At 39.6% G+C, this 14,315-nt stretch overlaps 1 protein-coding gene across 1 annotated transcript in view; it reads right to left on the bottom strand.

Moving 5' to 3' along the window:
* The window catches only part of LOC147008646 (protein diaphanous homolog 2-like), a 468,186-nt gene that overhangs the window by 277,998 nt on the left and 175,873 nt on the right, over positions 1–14,315 (bottom strand). The window contains exons 12-15 of the mRNA XM_085863759.1: positions 13,201–13,319; positions 12,980–13,044; positions 11,598–11,819; positions 9,869–10,435 (exon numbers count right to left, since the gene is read on the bottom strand). Of these exons, the coding sequence (XP_085719885.1) occupies positions 9,869–10,435; positions 11,598–11,819; positions 12,980–13,044; positions 13,201–13,319 (973 nt within the window). The remainder of the gene's footprint in view (positions 1–9,868; positions 10,436–11,597; positions 11,820–12,979; positions 13,045–13,200; positions 13,320–14,315) is intronic.

Below are 14,315 nucleotides of genomic sequence, written 5' to 3'. Positions count from 1 at the left end.
TTCCAATGAATCATTGAAGCCGGTAAATTTGGCACCACATCTGACAAAGCACCATCCTCAATTGAAAGAAAAGGACAACGCTTACATCAAACTGAGAGTCAATTGATTGAAGCAACAGAGCCTGGCCGCAACTGGAGCCTTCCAATTAATAAATAACGTGATGGTATTCATGGAATACTTACCCCGTGCAGTCTTGAGAAAGAGTTGGTCCAAGCCAACTCTTATGGTGGAAAATTCGTTATTAAAAAAAATTAAATTAAAATCAAACGAAAGGCCAAATAAAATAGGCACTGCATTGGAGTCGTCAGAAGGAACCCAAACAAGCAAAAAGCAAAAGATGAAGTCATCAGGAGGAGTCTGGATAGGACTCAGGTTTCAAATGCTATTCCTCTTCCCTCAAACCCATCCAGGTGCAGCCAAGTGAGCCTTATTAAGAAACAACAACAAAAAGAACGCTGATTCAAAAAATTAAATAATTCTGGCCCTCAGACCATTTGTCCGATCAGGTTGAAATTTAAAATGTATATTCACCATCACTACCAGATCATAATTTTAAAGTATCACGTCGATTGATGCAGCGGTTCAAGAGAGAGAAATTAAAATATATATATATATATATATATATATATATATATATATATATATATATATATATATATATATATATATATATATATATATATATATATATATATATATATATATATACTTTCCTTCAACCCAATATGGCTTGCCAAACCATTTGACCTATCAATTATTAATGAGCAACCTGGTATCCCCAAGGCTTGGGGAACATGTGTGTGAAGTTTCCCCTCGATCTGTAGAGCCGTTCTGGATAAAAAGGTTTTTAAAGGTTTTAGAGTAAATCCAATATAGCTGCCAAACCATGTGACCTAAGATGTCATAGGTCGGGCACTTTTTTTTCTCATGAATAGGCGGTCACGCATGTAAAGTTTCTCCTCGATCTGTTCGCCATTTCGGAGATTTTTGAAGGTTTTTTTTTTTTAAAGAAAATTATATTGGCATGGTTTATGAATGTCATAAATTTAATTACCCAATCACATCAAGTCATAGATCAGATATATGAAGTTTCAGATTTTTCAACTATGGATTTCAATTCAACCAATTATGGCTGGAATACCACTTCACCGATGATATCATCATTATCATCCTATATATATACCCCATGGGGAGTGTATGACATATGCCAAGTTTCAATTTTTTTCATTGAGAGGTTATAGTGAAAAGGATGTCCAATTTTTTTTTTAATCCAGCATGGCTACCATACAATGTGACCTATGAGGTCATAAATTTAAATATTCACTCACATTGGGTCATCGATCAGAAACATGGTTTCAGATTTTTCAGATAAGGATTTCAATTCAACCAATTATGGCTGGAATACCATTTCACCTATGATGAAATTGTTAGCATCCTATATACTCCATGGAGAGTTGATGACATATGCAAAGTTTCAATTCTATTTTTATTGTTAAGCGGTTTCGGAGAAAATGATGCTTATTTTTTTTTCCTTGAATCCAATATGGTTGCATTATGATGTGACCTATGACATCAGAGTTACCATGAAAATATTCTCCATGGGGATTCCCTCCTATGTTTAAAGTTTTGCATCGATCGGACAAGACAGTCAAACAGGTGCGAATTTAAACAGCGATTGCATATAATTATTGGATTTGAATGGATCGTCAATTAGTCTATCATCAAATGATGCATTGATCCCTCACGCCAGGCTCCTATACCAGCCCTAATACATGGCTAAACCAGGCTATATGTTAACGTTTTGTATCTCGATGATGGGCAGGATCTGGATCCAGACCTGAACCAAAATTGAACTGGCTTGTTCTTGTTACATACCCAACTCATCCACCTAGTTTTGTCATAACTTGTTCACTACTTTTTGAAATATGCAATATCGTTTTTGCTCCATATCTCAATGGTGAAGAATCATTAGAAAAATAAAAAAAAATTCTCGCATCCGGATCCGGATATTCAGCAAAATCAAAATGATCCATCCTTTTCAAACACCCAACCTGTCTAACAATTTTCGTCGTCTGAACTAGTCCATCACTTTTTAAGATATAGTGCTATATATTGTTTTTAGCTTGATCACTCAATGGTGAAGAATCACGAAAAATAAAGATTGGATTTGGATCTTCACCAAAATGGAAGAGCGACACTTGGCAAAGCAGAATCAACTAGAATGGCACTCGGTAGAGCACAAACAGTACTTCCGCAAGGCTGAACACGATACATTTTGTGATAGGCCCCACTATCCCACTGATCCTAACGATAGCCGGATTTGAAATGGACCTGAACCAAAATCAAATCGGCTTGTTCTCATCACTGAACCAACTGATTCACTTAGTTTTGTCATAACTCGTTTTGTCATAACTCGTCCACAACTTTTTGAGATATCACCATACACAGTACGGATATAGTTTTTGGCTCCCTCTCTCAATGGTGAAGAATCACTTGAAAAAAAATTAAATTGTATCCAGATTTGGGTCATCACCAAAATTGAATCAATGCTTCCTTTTTGCACGCCCAACCTGTCCATCAAGTTTCGTGGAATATCGTGCTTCGAATGCGTCTCCAACTTTTTGAGATTTCATGCTTCATATCGTTTTTGGCCACATCTCTCAATGGTGACCAAAAGGGTTCTCGGATTTGGATCCAGATCTTCAACAAAATCTAATCAATTCATCCTTGTCAAACACCTAACCAGTCGACCAAATTTCTTCCGAATCCGTCCACAAATTTTTGAGATATCCTGCTCACATCCAAACAAACAGACAAACAGACAGGCAGACAGACAGTCAGGGTTGAAAACAACCTCCGTCCACCTTCAATGGCGGAGGTAACTAGAAAATTGAATTCAACGTGAATGTTTGGATGGATATGCCTCCACCCATGTTCGATGTCAACCCAGTGCTCCATTTGATCACAATTAAAGGTCAAGTGAAAAAGCAAAGGTCAGACGAGAGAGAAGAGAAAGATAAGTACAAGAGAGAACATCCGATGCTTCAAACTCGAGTTCAGGTCGGCAAAAATATTTTTAAAACAGCACAGGACCTTTAACGTCTTTAACACTAAATATAATCAGTTCATGTTTGTATTACAGTCATTACTTGTGCCATGGTTGGTTGAAATTTCTTCAGTGGTTCACAAGTTATTATGGTACCAAAAATGACTTTCAATTAAAGGTCATAAGACCTAACTTTGACCTTTTCAACCCAGAATCGAATCAGTTCATCTCAGTATTAAAGTCCATACTTGCACCAAGTTTGCTAGAAATCCCTTCAGTGTATTTATGTCTCCGGCAACAAAGTTACTGGTGGCATTATGTTTTCGGGTTGTCCTTATGTACGTACGGACGGACGTAGGTCCATGCAAATTTTCTCTATTTTCTCTGTAACCGCTTATCCGATTGACACAAAATTTTCACCATGGATGCGACAACCCATGCAGATTTTTAAAATGATAATTATGATGTCATAGGTCACACACATGCCATAGGTCACGTGGGGTGGCAGCCATGTTGGAAAAATGGAAAAAAAATTGGACCTCCATGTCCGAAATCACACCATCGAAAAAAACTGAAACTTGGCAACTGGCAACTACTCTGCATTGTGAATAAGGGTGATATGACTATGACGTCATCGGTGAAGTGGTATCCAGGTCAAAATTTAACACGTAGAACGCTGCATTCATTCAGCATTACAATTTGTGAGGTTCACCCAGGGATAGATTGGTTGACAGAAATTATTTTTTATGACATCATCAGTCATGTGGTTTGGCAGCCATATTGTTTTTGTTTTTCTTCAAAAAGAAAAAAAATGTTCTCCAGAACTGCTTTAAAGATCAAAGTGAAACTGCACAAAAATGATCAACTAGCCATGTTGAATAAATTTTGATACCGATATGACGTCATAGTTTGATAACAATAGCCATGTTGAATAAAGTTTGATAACTATGACATCATAGTTTTATAACCATGACATCATAGTTTGATAAGTATGGCACACATCTTGGATTTACCCTAAAAGCTTCAATAGACTTCTTCTCCAGAACAGCTGGATAGATTGAGGGGAAACTTGACAGACCTATTCAACATGCCTTGGTGATACTACGGTGATAAAAAAATAATTGATGTCACGTGGTTCAGCGGCCATATTGTATTGAAGAAAAAGATTAAATCATGTTTTCTCTGGGACGGCTTATCCGATCAAAGCAAAATTTACTAAATATCATCTAACACTGTTGCTCCACACAGTGTGGAAATGATAATATCATAGGTCACGTGTTGTGGCAGCCATATTAGATAGAAAAACGAACCTTATTTGATCAAAATGAAATTTCACACAAATGATTGTCTACCAAATCATGGGCAGAGTCCATATTTTCAATGCCATAGGTCACATACTTTGTCAGACCTGTTATTTTCAAAACCAAAAACTAAAAAACCTTTTTTTCCAAAACCGCTTAACGGATCAATGTTAAACATGTTGCTTTACATGGAGCAAGGGCAATGGATCATAAAAGCAAAGTTTCGGATCGATCTCAACAGCAGTTTCTGAAAGATAATTTTTTTTAATATTTCCTTGAAACCAATGTGGCTGCTACACCACATGACTGATGACATCATTTTAAGTCATTTGTATGTAGCAAGGGGAGTGGATCATAACTGCAAAATCAAGTATTGATAGGTTAAACAGTTTCAGAGAAATAATTGTTTAATTATTTCCTTAAAACCAATGTGACTGCCACATCATGTGACTCATAAGGTCATTGTTAAATAAAATATTTGCATCAGCAGTATTGGATCATCACTGCAACGTCTCGCATCGAAGGGCTAATTAGTTTGAGAGAATTTTTTTTTTTAATATCATCGACTCTGCATGGGGAATATTGGTTGAAAATTTAATAAACATCATCGGTCACATGGTCTTGCAGCCATGTTGGACAAAAAAAAACCTTATCGGATCAACGCAAAACTCCAAAGACATGATCGGCCGGCCACCCATTCTGAATTTCATTTGATAAAGAGGACGTCATGGGTCAGGTGTCCGATTGAAGCGGGGTTGTATCGAAGCAGGGCGGCATGGTTTTTTGTTTTTTCACCATATAAATTTCATGAAATTTTCATCATAGATGCGACTAATCATGAAGAACGTTTTTTGTGACAACTACGACATCATAGGCCACATAATGTGGCAGCCAGGTTGGAAAAAAAAATGGAAAAACTTTGGACCTCTGTATCTCCGAAACCGCTCCATCTTACGATAATTCACCATCTGTCTGTCTGTCTGTCTGTTCCCAGGTACCGCAAAAACAGCTGAACTGATCACAACCATTTTTTGGGTGTGTAATCTTGGGACCCCTTGGAGTAAAATAGGCATAAATATAACAACATGGCCCCCTTGATGGCTGCTGTAGGAAGCAGGTGCTTCTAGTAAAAAAAATTGAAGCTTGGCACATGTGAAGTACTCCCCATGGGAAACAAGGTTGATTTTTTTTGATGATGCCATACATGGCTTCATTATGACATCATCGTTGCACATGTCAAATGCTTTATCCGATAAGTATGAAAATTGAGGATCATCTTGGGCTAAATTCTAATTGGCAAAAACAAATGATCAAAAAACAATTGATCATCGGCCATGTGGTTTGGCAGCCATGTTGTTTTTAACAGAAAACCTTCAAAAATCTTTTCCGTAATGGCTGAACAGATCAAGGCAAAACTTTAGAGGTATAATCACGAGGGCAATTTTTTGTCGCACTAAAAAATGTGAAAAGTTGCATTTATTTTTACCAAAAGTTGCATTAAAAAGTTGCACTAAAAAGTAACTCAAAATCCATGCCCAGAGGCTACTGCAACGACCAATTTTCAATTAGTCGTATATTTATTAAATTCTCAAAGCTAGCAAGTCGGCGATGATTCAACATTTTCATGAATTCAGCAATGATATGACATTTTAGAAAGTTTTTAAAGGCAGCATTAAATCAAATCACTCAAATTCACAGTTCACTGCTGTGATTGTAATCCACAGAAAGATATTTCTTCACGTTTTCGGGTGAGAAGTTACGGTCCTTCCCTCGTACTTTTTTAACATCGAAAAAGCGTTCAGCGTTCACCGAAGTAACTTGACACTTTTGCAACTTCGCGTACAAACTTGGTGGAATGTCATCGCGTGCCAGATCCATGATCTGCTTTATGTCCTTGTTCTGCTCCCAAAGCTTCTCCAAAAGACGCTATCACACATGGATCAATGCCGAAGCTGAGCGATTTCAGATCGTTGAAAGCATCAGAGATTGTATGTGTATGACTTTCACATTTAGTAACCACCTCAATCAGACACTTGTCGCCACGAATGATACTGAGCAAGTCCTTCGCCAGGTGTTCTGATGCTATTGCTTCCTTCGCTCTGGTAACAAGAAAACCATCACCTTGAAATTCACCGATTCTCTTGACTTCTGACAAATTGCCAGCAGAGGAAAAAGCCGCATTTAACCAGCTTGCCCAGCGGGTTATGATTGGTTGAGGTGGGTATCCAATTGCGGCAAACTCTTCCTTATGGTCTTTGTTCTTGACGACAGCACTCTTGACCCTGGCGGCCAGATTATCGATGTCAGAGAAGTGGCCTCGAACCTTTTCGGTGCAGTTATGAAGTAGATGTGCAGTACACGTGGCATGGTATAGTCGCGGGTAGATTTGCTTGAGGTGGCGTCCAGCAGCAGTCATGTAGCGTGCAGCATCTCTCAAGAGTACAACAAAATTCGACCGATCAGACTGCAGCATTTTGATAGCATCATCCACTGCATGCATTACTGTCTGTGAGTTGACTGAGGCTGGAAGCTGCTTGCAGTGCAGCAGGAAAGTGTTTTCTGGTGATTCGGCATTGTCCACGAGAGTGTTAATGTACTTTGCATCTGCCACCTCTGCTTCATCGATTAACATAAATATGTTCTTCCCCTTGAGCAAGTTCTGTATCTGCAATGTTTCTTTCTCTGCCAATGTTGTCACTCATGATCGGCAACAGTCACTCGCGATCGGCAACGAAGGTGCATTGTAGCCCATGAATTGAAATAGTGACTTCACGTCTGGATTATTGAGTTTGTAGAGAGGTATATCTGCTGTGAGAAAGCTCGTAACTACCCGATCAACAAATTATTGTCCCTTTCTCACTTTCTCAGCACGCAGCAATGTTTGTCGAGATATATTTTCAGCATCCTTGACCCTCATGTGTTTTGTACTGTCGCGATGTTTCAGAACACTGGACCGTCGTTCGTGGCACACGACTGTAGTACATCGCCTTCAGAACAAACTGTTCCCAGAGGTTATTACAAACTCAGTTGCAAATTCTGCTGCATGGGCTCGTAATATTGCAATGGAAGAAGCGGCTTCCATGGGCATAATTGGCAAGTCAAGCTGACGTCCTTATAAAAGAGATTTAGCTCGATATTTAAGGAAAAGGAGATAAGATATAACAACTTGATAACAAACAGGATGACAACAGCAACACACGACAGGAAGTCAGTTCATTCAATGCATATGATATACTCGATCAAAATGTTGTTATTAATCGCTGCTTCACGCAGGCATGATGCCACATGGCTGAGCATTTAGCAGATTTAGCCACTCAAGTGTGATTAAAGCCAGAAGTTGCTCTTATAATGGAAACTAGCCAAAACCCCGTCACAGACGGATTCTGTTCCATGAGCCCAATATGACAACCAGTAGCGGCTCTTGTAAGAGCCGGATCCCAGTCGATGTACTCCATGGCCTTACCTAATGAGGACTACAAAACGTCCTTGCACACGACATTTATGGTGAACACTACTCCTTGTGAAGAAGTCCCCTGATTCATGCACGTGTCTACTTTGACGTACAAACACCATGTCAAAGCTTCTCGGGTCACAGTACCGAGAAAAAACGCGACGCGACCTCTAGGAGGAGCACAAAATTGGTCCTTCAGTATGAATATAGAGATACCATGTTTCTTGTTACATTTTTTGTGTCAAATTCACATTCTGAGGTAGTCAGCATGTGCAGAAGAGGGTTTTACATTGCAGACGCTATTTTCGAGGAGTGGAATTACACCTCTCAGCGGTGACGGTCTGTCGACGACAGACGTAATGACGTCAGCGAATGACCGATGATGACATGACATCCTTACGCCTCTCAGTGGTGACGTCACACGTCGCCATGTAAACGAATGTAAAACGAAAAGTGTTTATTCCGCTTCAGAGTTGAAGTTTGATGATTGCCACTATGTGCGATGCACTCTTACAGGTACGAAGTTTCTTTCAGTCCAGGTCACAGTACCGAGAAAAACGTGACGTGACCGCCAGGAGGAGCACAAAATTGGCCCTTCAGTATTAATATATAGATGTTGCAAAGTTGGACTAATGAGGAAAAGTTGCAAAAAAGTTGATCACAAAATAAGTTACTGATAACTCCCTCCCACTACAACCTCAGGCAAAAAGAAAGCGATATCTTTGCATTTCATGACATGGGAATGCCGTGAAAAAAAGTTGCAAGAGTTGCAAAAAATTGCCCTAATTGATCACCAATCCCTGAGGAACAAAAAGTTCTCCACCTATGATGTCATAGGTGAGATGGTTTGGCAGCTATGAATTTTTGAAGAATAAATATTTTAAAATCTTCATCTGCAGAACGGCTTGACAGATCGAGAGGAAACTTCACTTACATGTTCCCCAAGCCTTGAGAATACCAGGGTGTTCACGAATAATTAATAGGTCACATGGTTTGGCAGCCACATTGGTTTGAATGAAATTCTTTAAATAAATCTTTCTCTTGAACCGCTTCATCAATCGATGTGAAATGTCAGAGTTATGATTTCTTAGACATGTGGAATAAATGTTTTAAATTTGAACCTGATCGGATGCATAGTCTGACAGCCATAATGATTTAATACTTTAAATTTGGGTTCAGGGATTTTAATCAAACTTGGTACATGTATGTATAATGATGTAATAATGTGGGCGGAGGCATACTGGCGACGTCGTGATGTCAAAGGTTGACGTTCTAGTTTTTTTTATTTTTCTTGTATGCAGAGTCAAGGCTCATGGAAGAGCGAGAATAATGAATGGATCAGGATGCAACAGGACAAAAAGGAACAGCACAAAGAGGGTGGGTAAACACTAACAGCTGAGTTGAAGGGCAAAATAAATCATCATTGTAAAAAAGTTATTGTGATAAAAAAAAAAATCTGCTACTTGCAGCTAAAATGACGCATTACCTTTGATATTTGAGCCCTAAAACTAATCAATTCATCGATGTATCATAGTACATATTTATACCAAGTTTGGATAAAATCCCTTCAGTGGTTCACAAGTTATCACGGTAACGAAACTCTGCTAGGCACGAATGCACTGGCGGCCGCACAGCAGGAAGGACAACGCAATAGCATAATGCCTCTAACACCTTCGGCTGCAGAGCTATAAAAATAAGTGCAAAACAACAAACCGTGCAAAGTGAAATTGATTTAAAATCGACGTGCCGTATCCTGAACTTACTAAATATTTTTTGAACATCTTTTTTTTTGAATTGAGGAAGAAAGTTCTGCCAAATATGGTCGAAGGTTAAGCAGATGATCAATGAACACTAAGTAAGTCACAATGACTCCAAATTATAAATAAGTAAATGCTTTGCATTGCTACAACAGGCTACGTGGTTCTCAGCAAGGTAAAGGTAAGTGGGTTAGGTTTGTTTTTTTGGTCAGCAGACAAAGTTGACTGTAGCCTGTCTGTACACATTGTAAGGGACTTGAATACAAAGTGAAGTCAGATCAGTGGTATGAAGGGTTATCCAAAGCATAGTTACCTTTGTCCAGTTGGCACGCTTAGTCGTCACCTCAGGCTTGTATTGCTTCTTTGGTTGCAGGCCATGGGGAAGGCCTGGTTTTGATTGGGCAAGAATCCCACCCAGGAGTGGTGGAGGTGGAGGACCTGTACCAGAGATTGGTGGTGGTGGAGGCGGGGGAATGGTTTGCCCCCCAAACAAAAGCAGTGGAGGTGGGATAGGAATGGCTGATTGGCCGGGTAGAGGAGGTGGAATGGGTATGGCTGATTGGCCAGGTAAAGGAGGTGGAATGGGTATGGCGGTTTGACCGGGTAAAGGAGGTGGAATGGGTATGGCTGATTGGCCGGGTAAAGGAGGTGGAATGGGTATGACGGATTGACCGGGTAAAGGAGGTGGAATGGGTATGGCGGTTTGACCGGGTAAAGGAGGTGGAATGGGTATGGCGGATCGGCCGGGTAAAGAAGGTGGAATGGGTATGGCTGATTGGCCGGGTAAAGGAGGTGGATTGGGTATGGTCGATTGACCGGGTTTGGTAGAAGGGCCAGTTGATGTCATCGCGGCATCTTGTGAGGAAGCAGATTTTTCCAGCTGAAAGAAAATTTTAAAAGTTCAAATGATTGTACAAGGTGTTTACATGTCCCGCTACCACCTCAGCAGAACAACAAATTAACATAATAAACACACAGAGGTAAGGCTAACATTATTTAATTAAGCTTAACATTAATATTAACATGAACATGAACATGAACATGAACATATATTTGAAATGTACCAGGGTAGATGATGATCGGGAGGTAATGGGACTTTCTAAACACGCTCTTCTGCCCGGTATCCCGAAAGTCACTTTACCCCTCCCCAGTAAAGTATTTGTTCTTAAACTCTTTCAATATAAAGGTTTTATTGTGCAGTACTTCCAATAATTACAGTCATTGTTTTTGAATGATGGAGCACATACAGATAGAATGACTGATTAATTCAGTCAGATGGTGTCATGGTTGGAGTGTCCGCTCCGAGTCTGGGAGGTCCGCATTTAAAACCCCGGCCGAGTCATACCAAAGACCCTAAAAATGGTATGTGCTGCTTCCTTGCTTGACGGTCAGCATTTGAAAGGTTAAAAGCATGTACAATCCCCATTGGTTATTTGGCATCCATGGGGAGGAGGAAATCCCTCCTAAGGAAATGCCCTGCTGAGTGTGGTGAGAAAAGCAGCACCATTGTTGTGATGTCGCTGGTACCCAGAGTATTCAGGGAAGAGACAGCATTTCCCTCAATCTCAGTGGCTGTGTTAATTGTTTGCCACATCAGTAAGCCTATGTGTTTGTGAGTGGAAGATCCATTATAAGCCGAAGACCTTGTTAAAAAAAATTAAAACTAAAAAAAAATATTGTAAATACTGCACAATAAAACTTGTATATTAAGATAATTTAAGAACAAATGCTTTATCGGGGAAGGCTAAAAGGACTTTCAGGACATCCTGTACAATATCAGGTATAATTAAGAAATTACTGAGAAAAAGGTTGAACAGGGAGGAGGGGAAATGATCGCAGTAGATGACAAATTCGCAGAGTTAAAGAAACAAAATCAAAAGTGAAAAGCAATAATTAAAGACCAAAAAAATGCCAAAATACTTGACCATAAAGACTGCACAATTCATTCAATAAAACACAAGCTACATCGAGAACAAAGAAAAAGGACGCAGACAAAGTTACAGTAGGTATACTCTAAAAAGAAGCTGTTGGAATCAACCGACCTTCTCTTTGAGCTGTTTGATTTCTTTATGGCATTGTGTCCGTTCCTGTTGTGCCAGCTGAAGCTCATCAGAAAGCCTATTTCGCTCTTCAGCAAATTTGGCGACTCTGCTGTCAAACTCGCACTTTTGCGACTCCATTTCTGCAGTCTTAGCTTCACACAGCATTTCTTTCTGCTTGAGCTCAGCAGATACCTCCTGACGCAAAGTAAGCTCTGTATCGATCTGTATATGGGTTGACAGATGGATAAAGGTAAAATGAGACTGGTCATAAGGGGACACTTTATTGTAAATCAAGAACTGTTCATTAATTAGATTTAGAACAAAATCAAACTAATTTTTATTCAAATTAGCCACTGGCCTTATTTTTAATGACTCCCAAATCCTTACTTTTCAGGCCTTGCAATGATAACAAATGAGATTTAGCTTCTGTTACCCACATGCCTCCGTCTTCACAACATAAAAAAAGAGGTAGAGAAGGATAGCAAAGAACAGAAAGGATCGGGGTGTATGGGAAGAGTGGGGAGATAAGGTAAAGGAGGTTGTGAAGAACTAATGACAGGGGAAGAGCATGGAGCCAAGTCTTTTTTTTTAATCTTCCACAACTACTTGGTAAGAGTAAAGGGCAAAAGGCTGGAGAGGGGTGTAAAAATAAGGGTTTTGGTGGAATCAACAAACAGCCTCTTTTGAAGGTTTTCCCGTTGTAACACCAGGAAAAAAAGATTTCGGAAAAAAGTGGATTTCTTGGGAGGGTTTTTAACTTTTTACCATGGAAGCCAAATATTTATAAAATCTATTCAGAACAACATTCATTTCAACAAACATACAAGAAAATAAGCTGAAAGGCTTCAAATTCGACATTGAAATGCACCTCGTAATAACCGTGACAAAACAAGATTATGGGGTTGTTGGAAAACGGCGTGAAGGAGCCATTACTGTCAAAAATCAGTTCATCAAAAGAAGTGGGGGGAGGGTGGATGGATAGGAATAAAAGTAGTAATTTGTCAGCTTCCAGTAGTCCAAGGTAAAGATGCCATATAACAATTCTCAATATAAAACAAACAGCACACCACAACATTTTGCACATTCTGCCATTTACTTTACTTCTTCTTGCACAACTGCTTCTTCAGAATATCATATTGCACGCAATTTGCTTTTCGCATTTTGCCTCATCGTCAAAGGATTTATGATGAACAATCATGCACAATACACAGTTCATAAAACGAAATGAAAAACTAATCAAAGCACAGTTCCTTTCCGTTATTACCACCTCCATCCTCATTACATTGAACTGAACAACTTGAAATGATCTATGTCAAAACGAAGACTTAATATGTCCCAGAGTGACAATAAAAAGATGTATAATAAAAATAGTGAGTCCTCACCTTTTGTTGCAAGTCATTTACTAGTGCTGCACTCTCTTGAACCTTTTCCTGGTTAACCATGTTGTCTGGAGATAATAGAAAAATAAAATGAAAAACCGGAGGGTCCTTTTCTCAATGAAATATAAATCTCAGAATATGGGCAAAATTAACTAATGAAGGCAATTAAATACATCGAAAGCAAGAAATAAAAATAAAAAATGACGAGGCAAAATTTGAAATACCTATCAGGTTTTCTACGTCCAAACAGAACTTTTGCGTCGATCGAAAGTCTGGGTCCAAGCCATTGCGGTGCAGCACAATCTGGCTTACACACTCCTCAATGAGCCGAAGGTACTGTGGCCTGTAAAACAAAGCACGTGGAAATACCTTGTCTTAAATGTCAAATGACATTCATTAAAATGTCAAATGAAAATAAGCATATACTTTATGATTATCCAAGAATCCAAGAATACACTGGTCCATTATCCAAGAAAGCAAGAGATAACACAGCAGTTTGCGCAGGCACATGGACACACACACACACACACACACACACACACACACACACACACACACACACACACACACACACACACACACACACACACACACACACACACACACACACACACACACAGTTTAATTATACCCATTGGGAACCAAATAGTAAGAGCAACGTCAACAACTTTTCCAACTGCCTCTGAAGCCTATTCATTTGTGACTTCACACTGCATAGATGCCCACGGATATACCCATTAAAGAGCAGTGCATGTAGTAAATTATGGAAAAGATCACCAACACCTAATTAATGGTGAAGATGCTAGAGTATGTCAAATTAATATAATCAGTGGTGTTTGCCGTTATTTATTTATTTACTCCAGCTTGCTCTTGCTTTCTCTTTTTTTTTTTTCTCTCTCTCTGTCTCTGTCTCTCTCTGTCTCTCTCTGTCTCTCTCTGTCTCTCTCTGTCTCTCTCTGTCTCTCTCTGTCTCTCTCTGTCTCTCTCTGTCTCTCTCTAGTGCAGCCTGTGGCTGCCGGTTGCATCATTGGTTGGGATGCGGCTATGCCGCTGATGCATTGTCCCCCTTACCAGTACACTGGTACTCATTTTGCCGACCTCGGAAGGATGACAGGCTGAGTCAACCTCCTGGTGTATATTAATTCAGCGGCCAACGGGGCTTGAACTCAGGACCCTAGGATCCCAAGCCACCACCCTAAACACAAAGCCAACAGCAGCAGGCCCGTAGCCAGGGCTCAGTATTAAGGGGGGCATATGAACTGTATGGGGAGCACAATTATTATATTTTATATTTTTGATAACCCGGTATACTATTGTATTCATGCAGCATTGACACATC

Source organism: Eptatretus burgeri, chromosome 18 (assembly GCF_056783735.1).
Source record: "Eptatretus burgeri isolate ZD-2024b chromosome 18, Ebu_testis_v1, whole genome shotgun sequence".
NCBI classification, from domain to species: Eukaryota; Metazoa; Chordata; class Myxini; order Myxiniformes; family Myxinidae; genus Eptatretus; species Eptatretus burgeri.
This window is presented reverse-complemented; position numbering and strand designations above follow the sequence as displayed.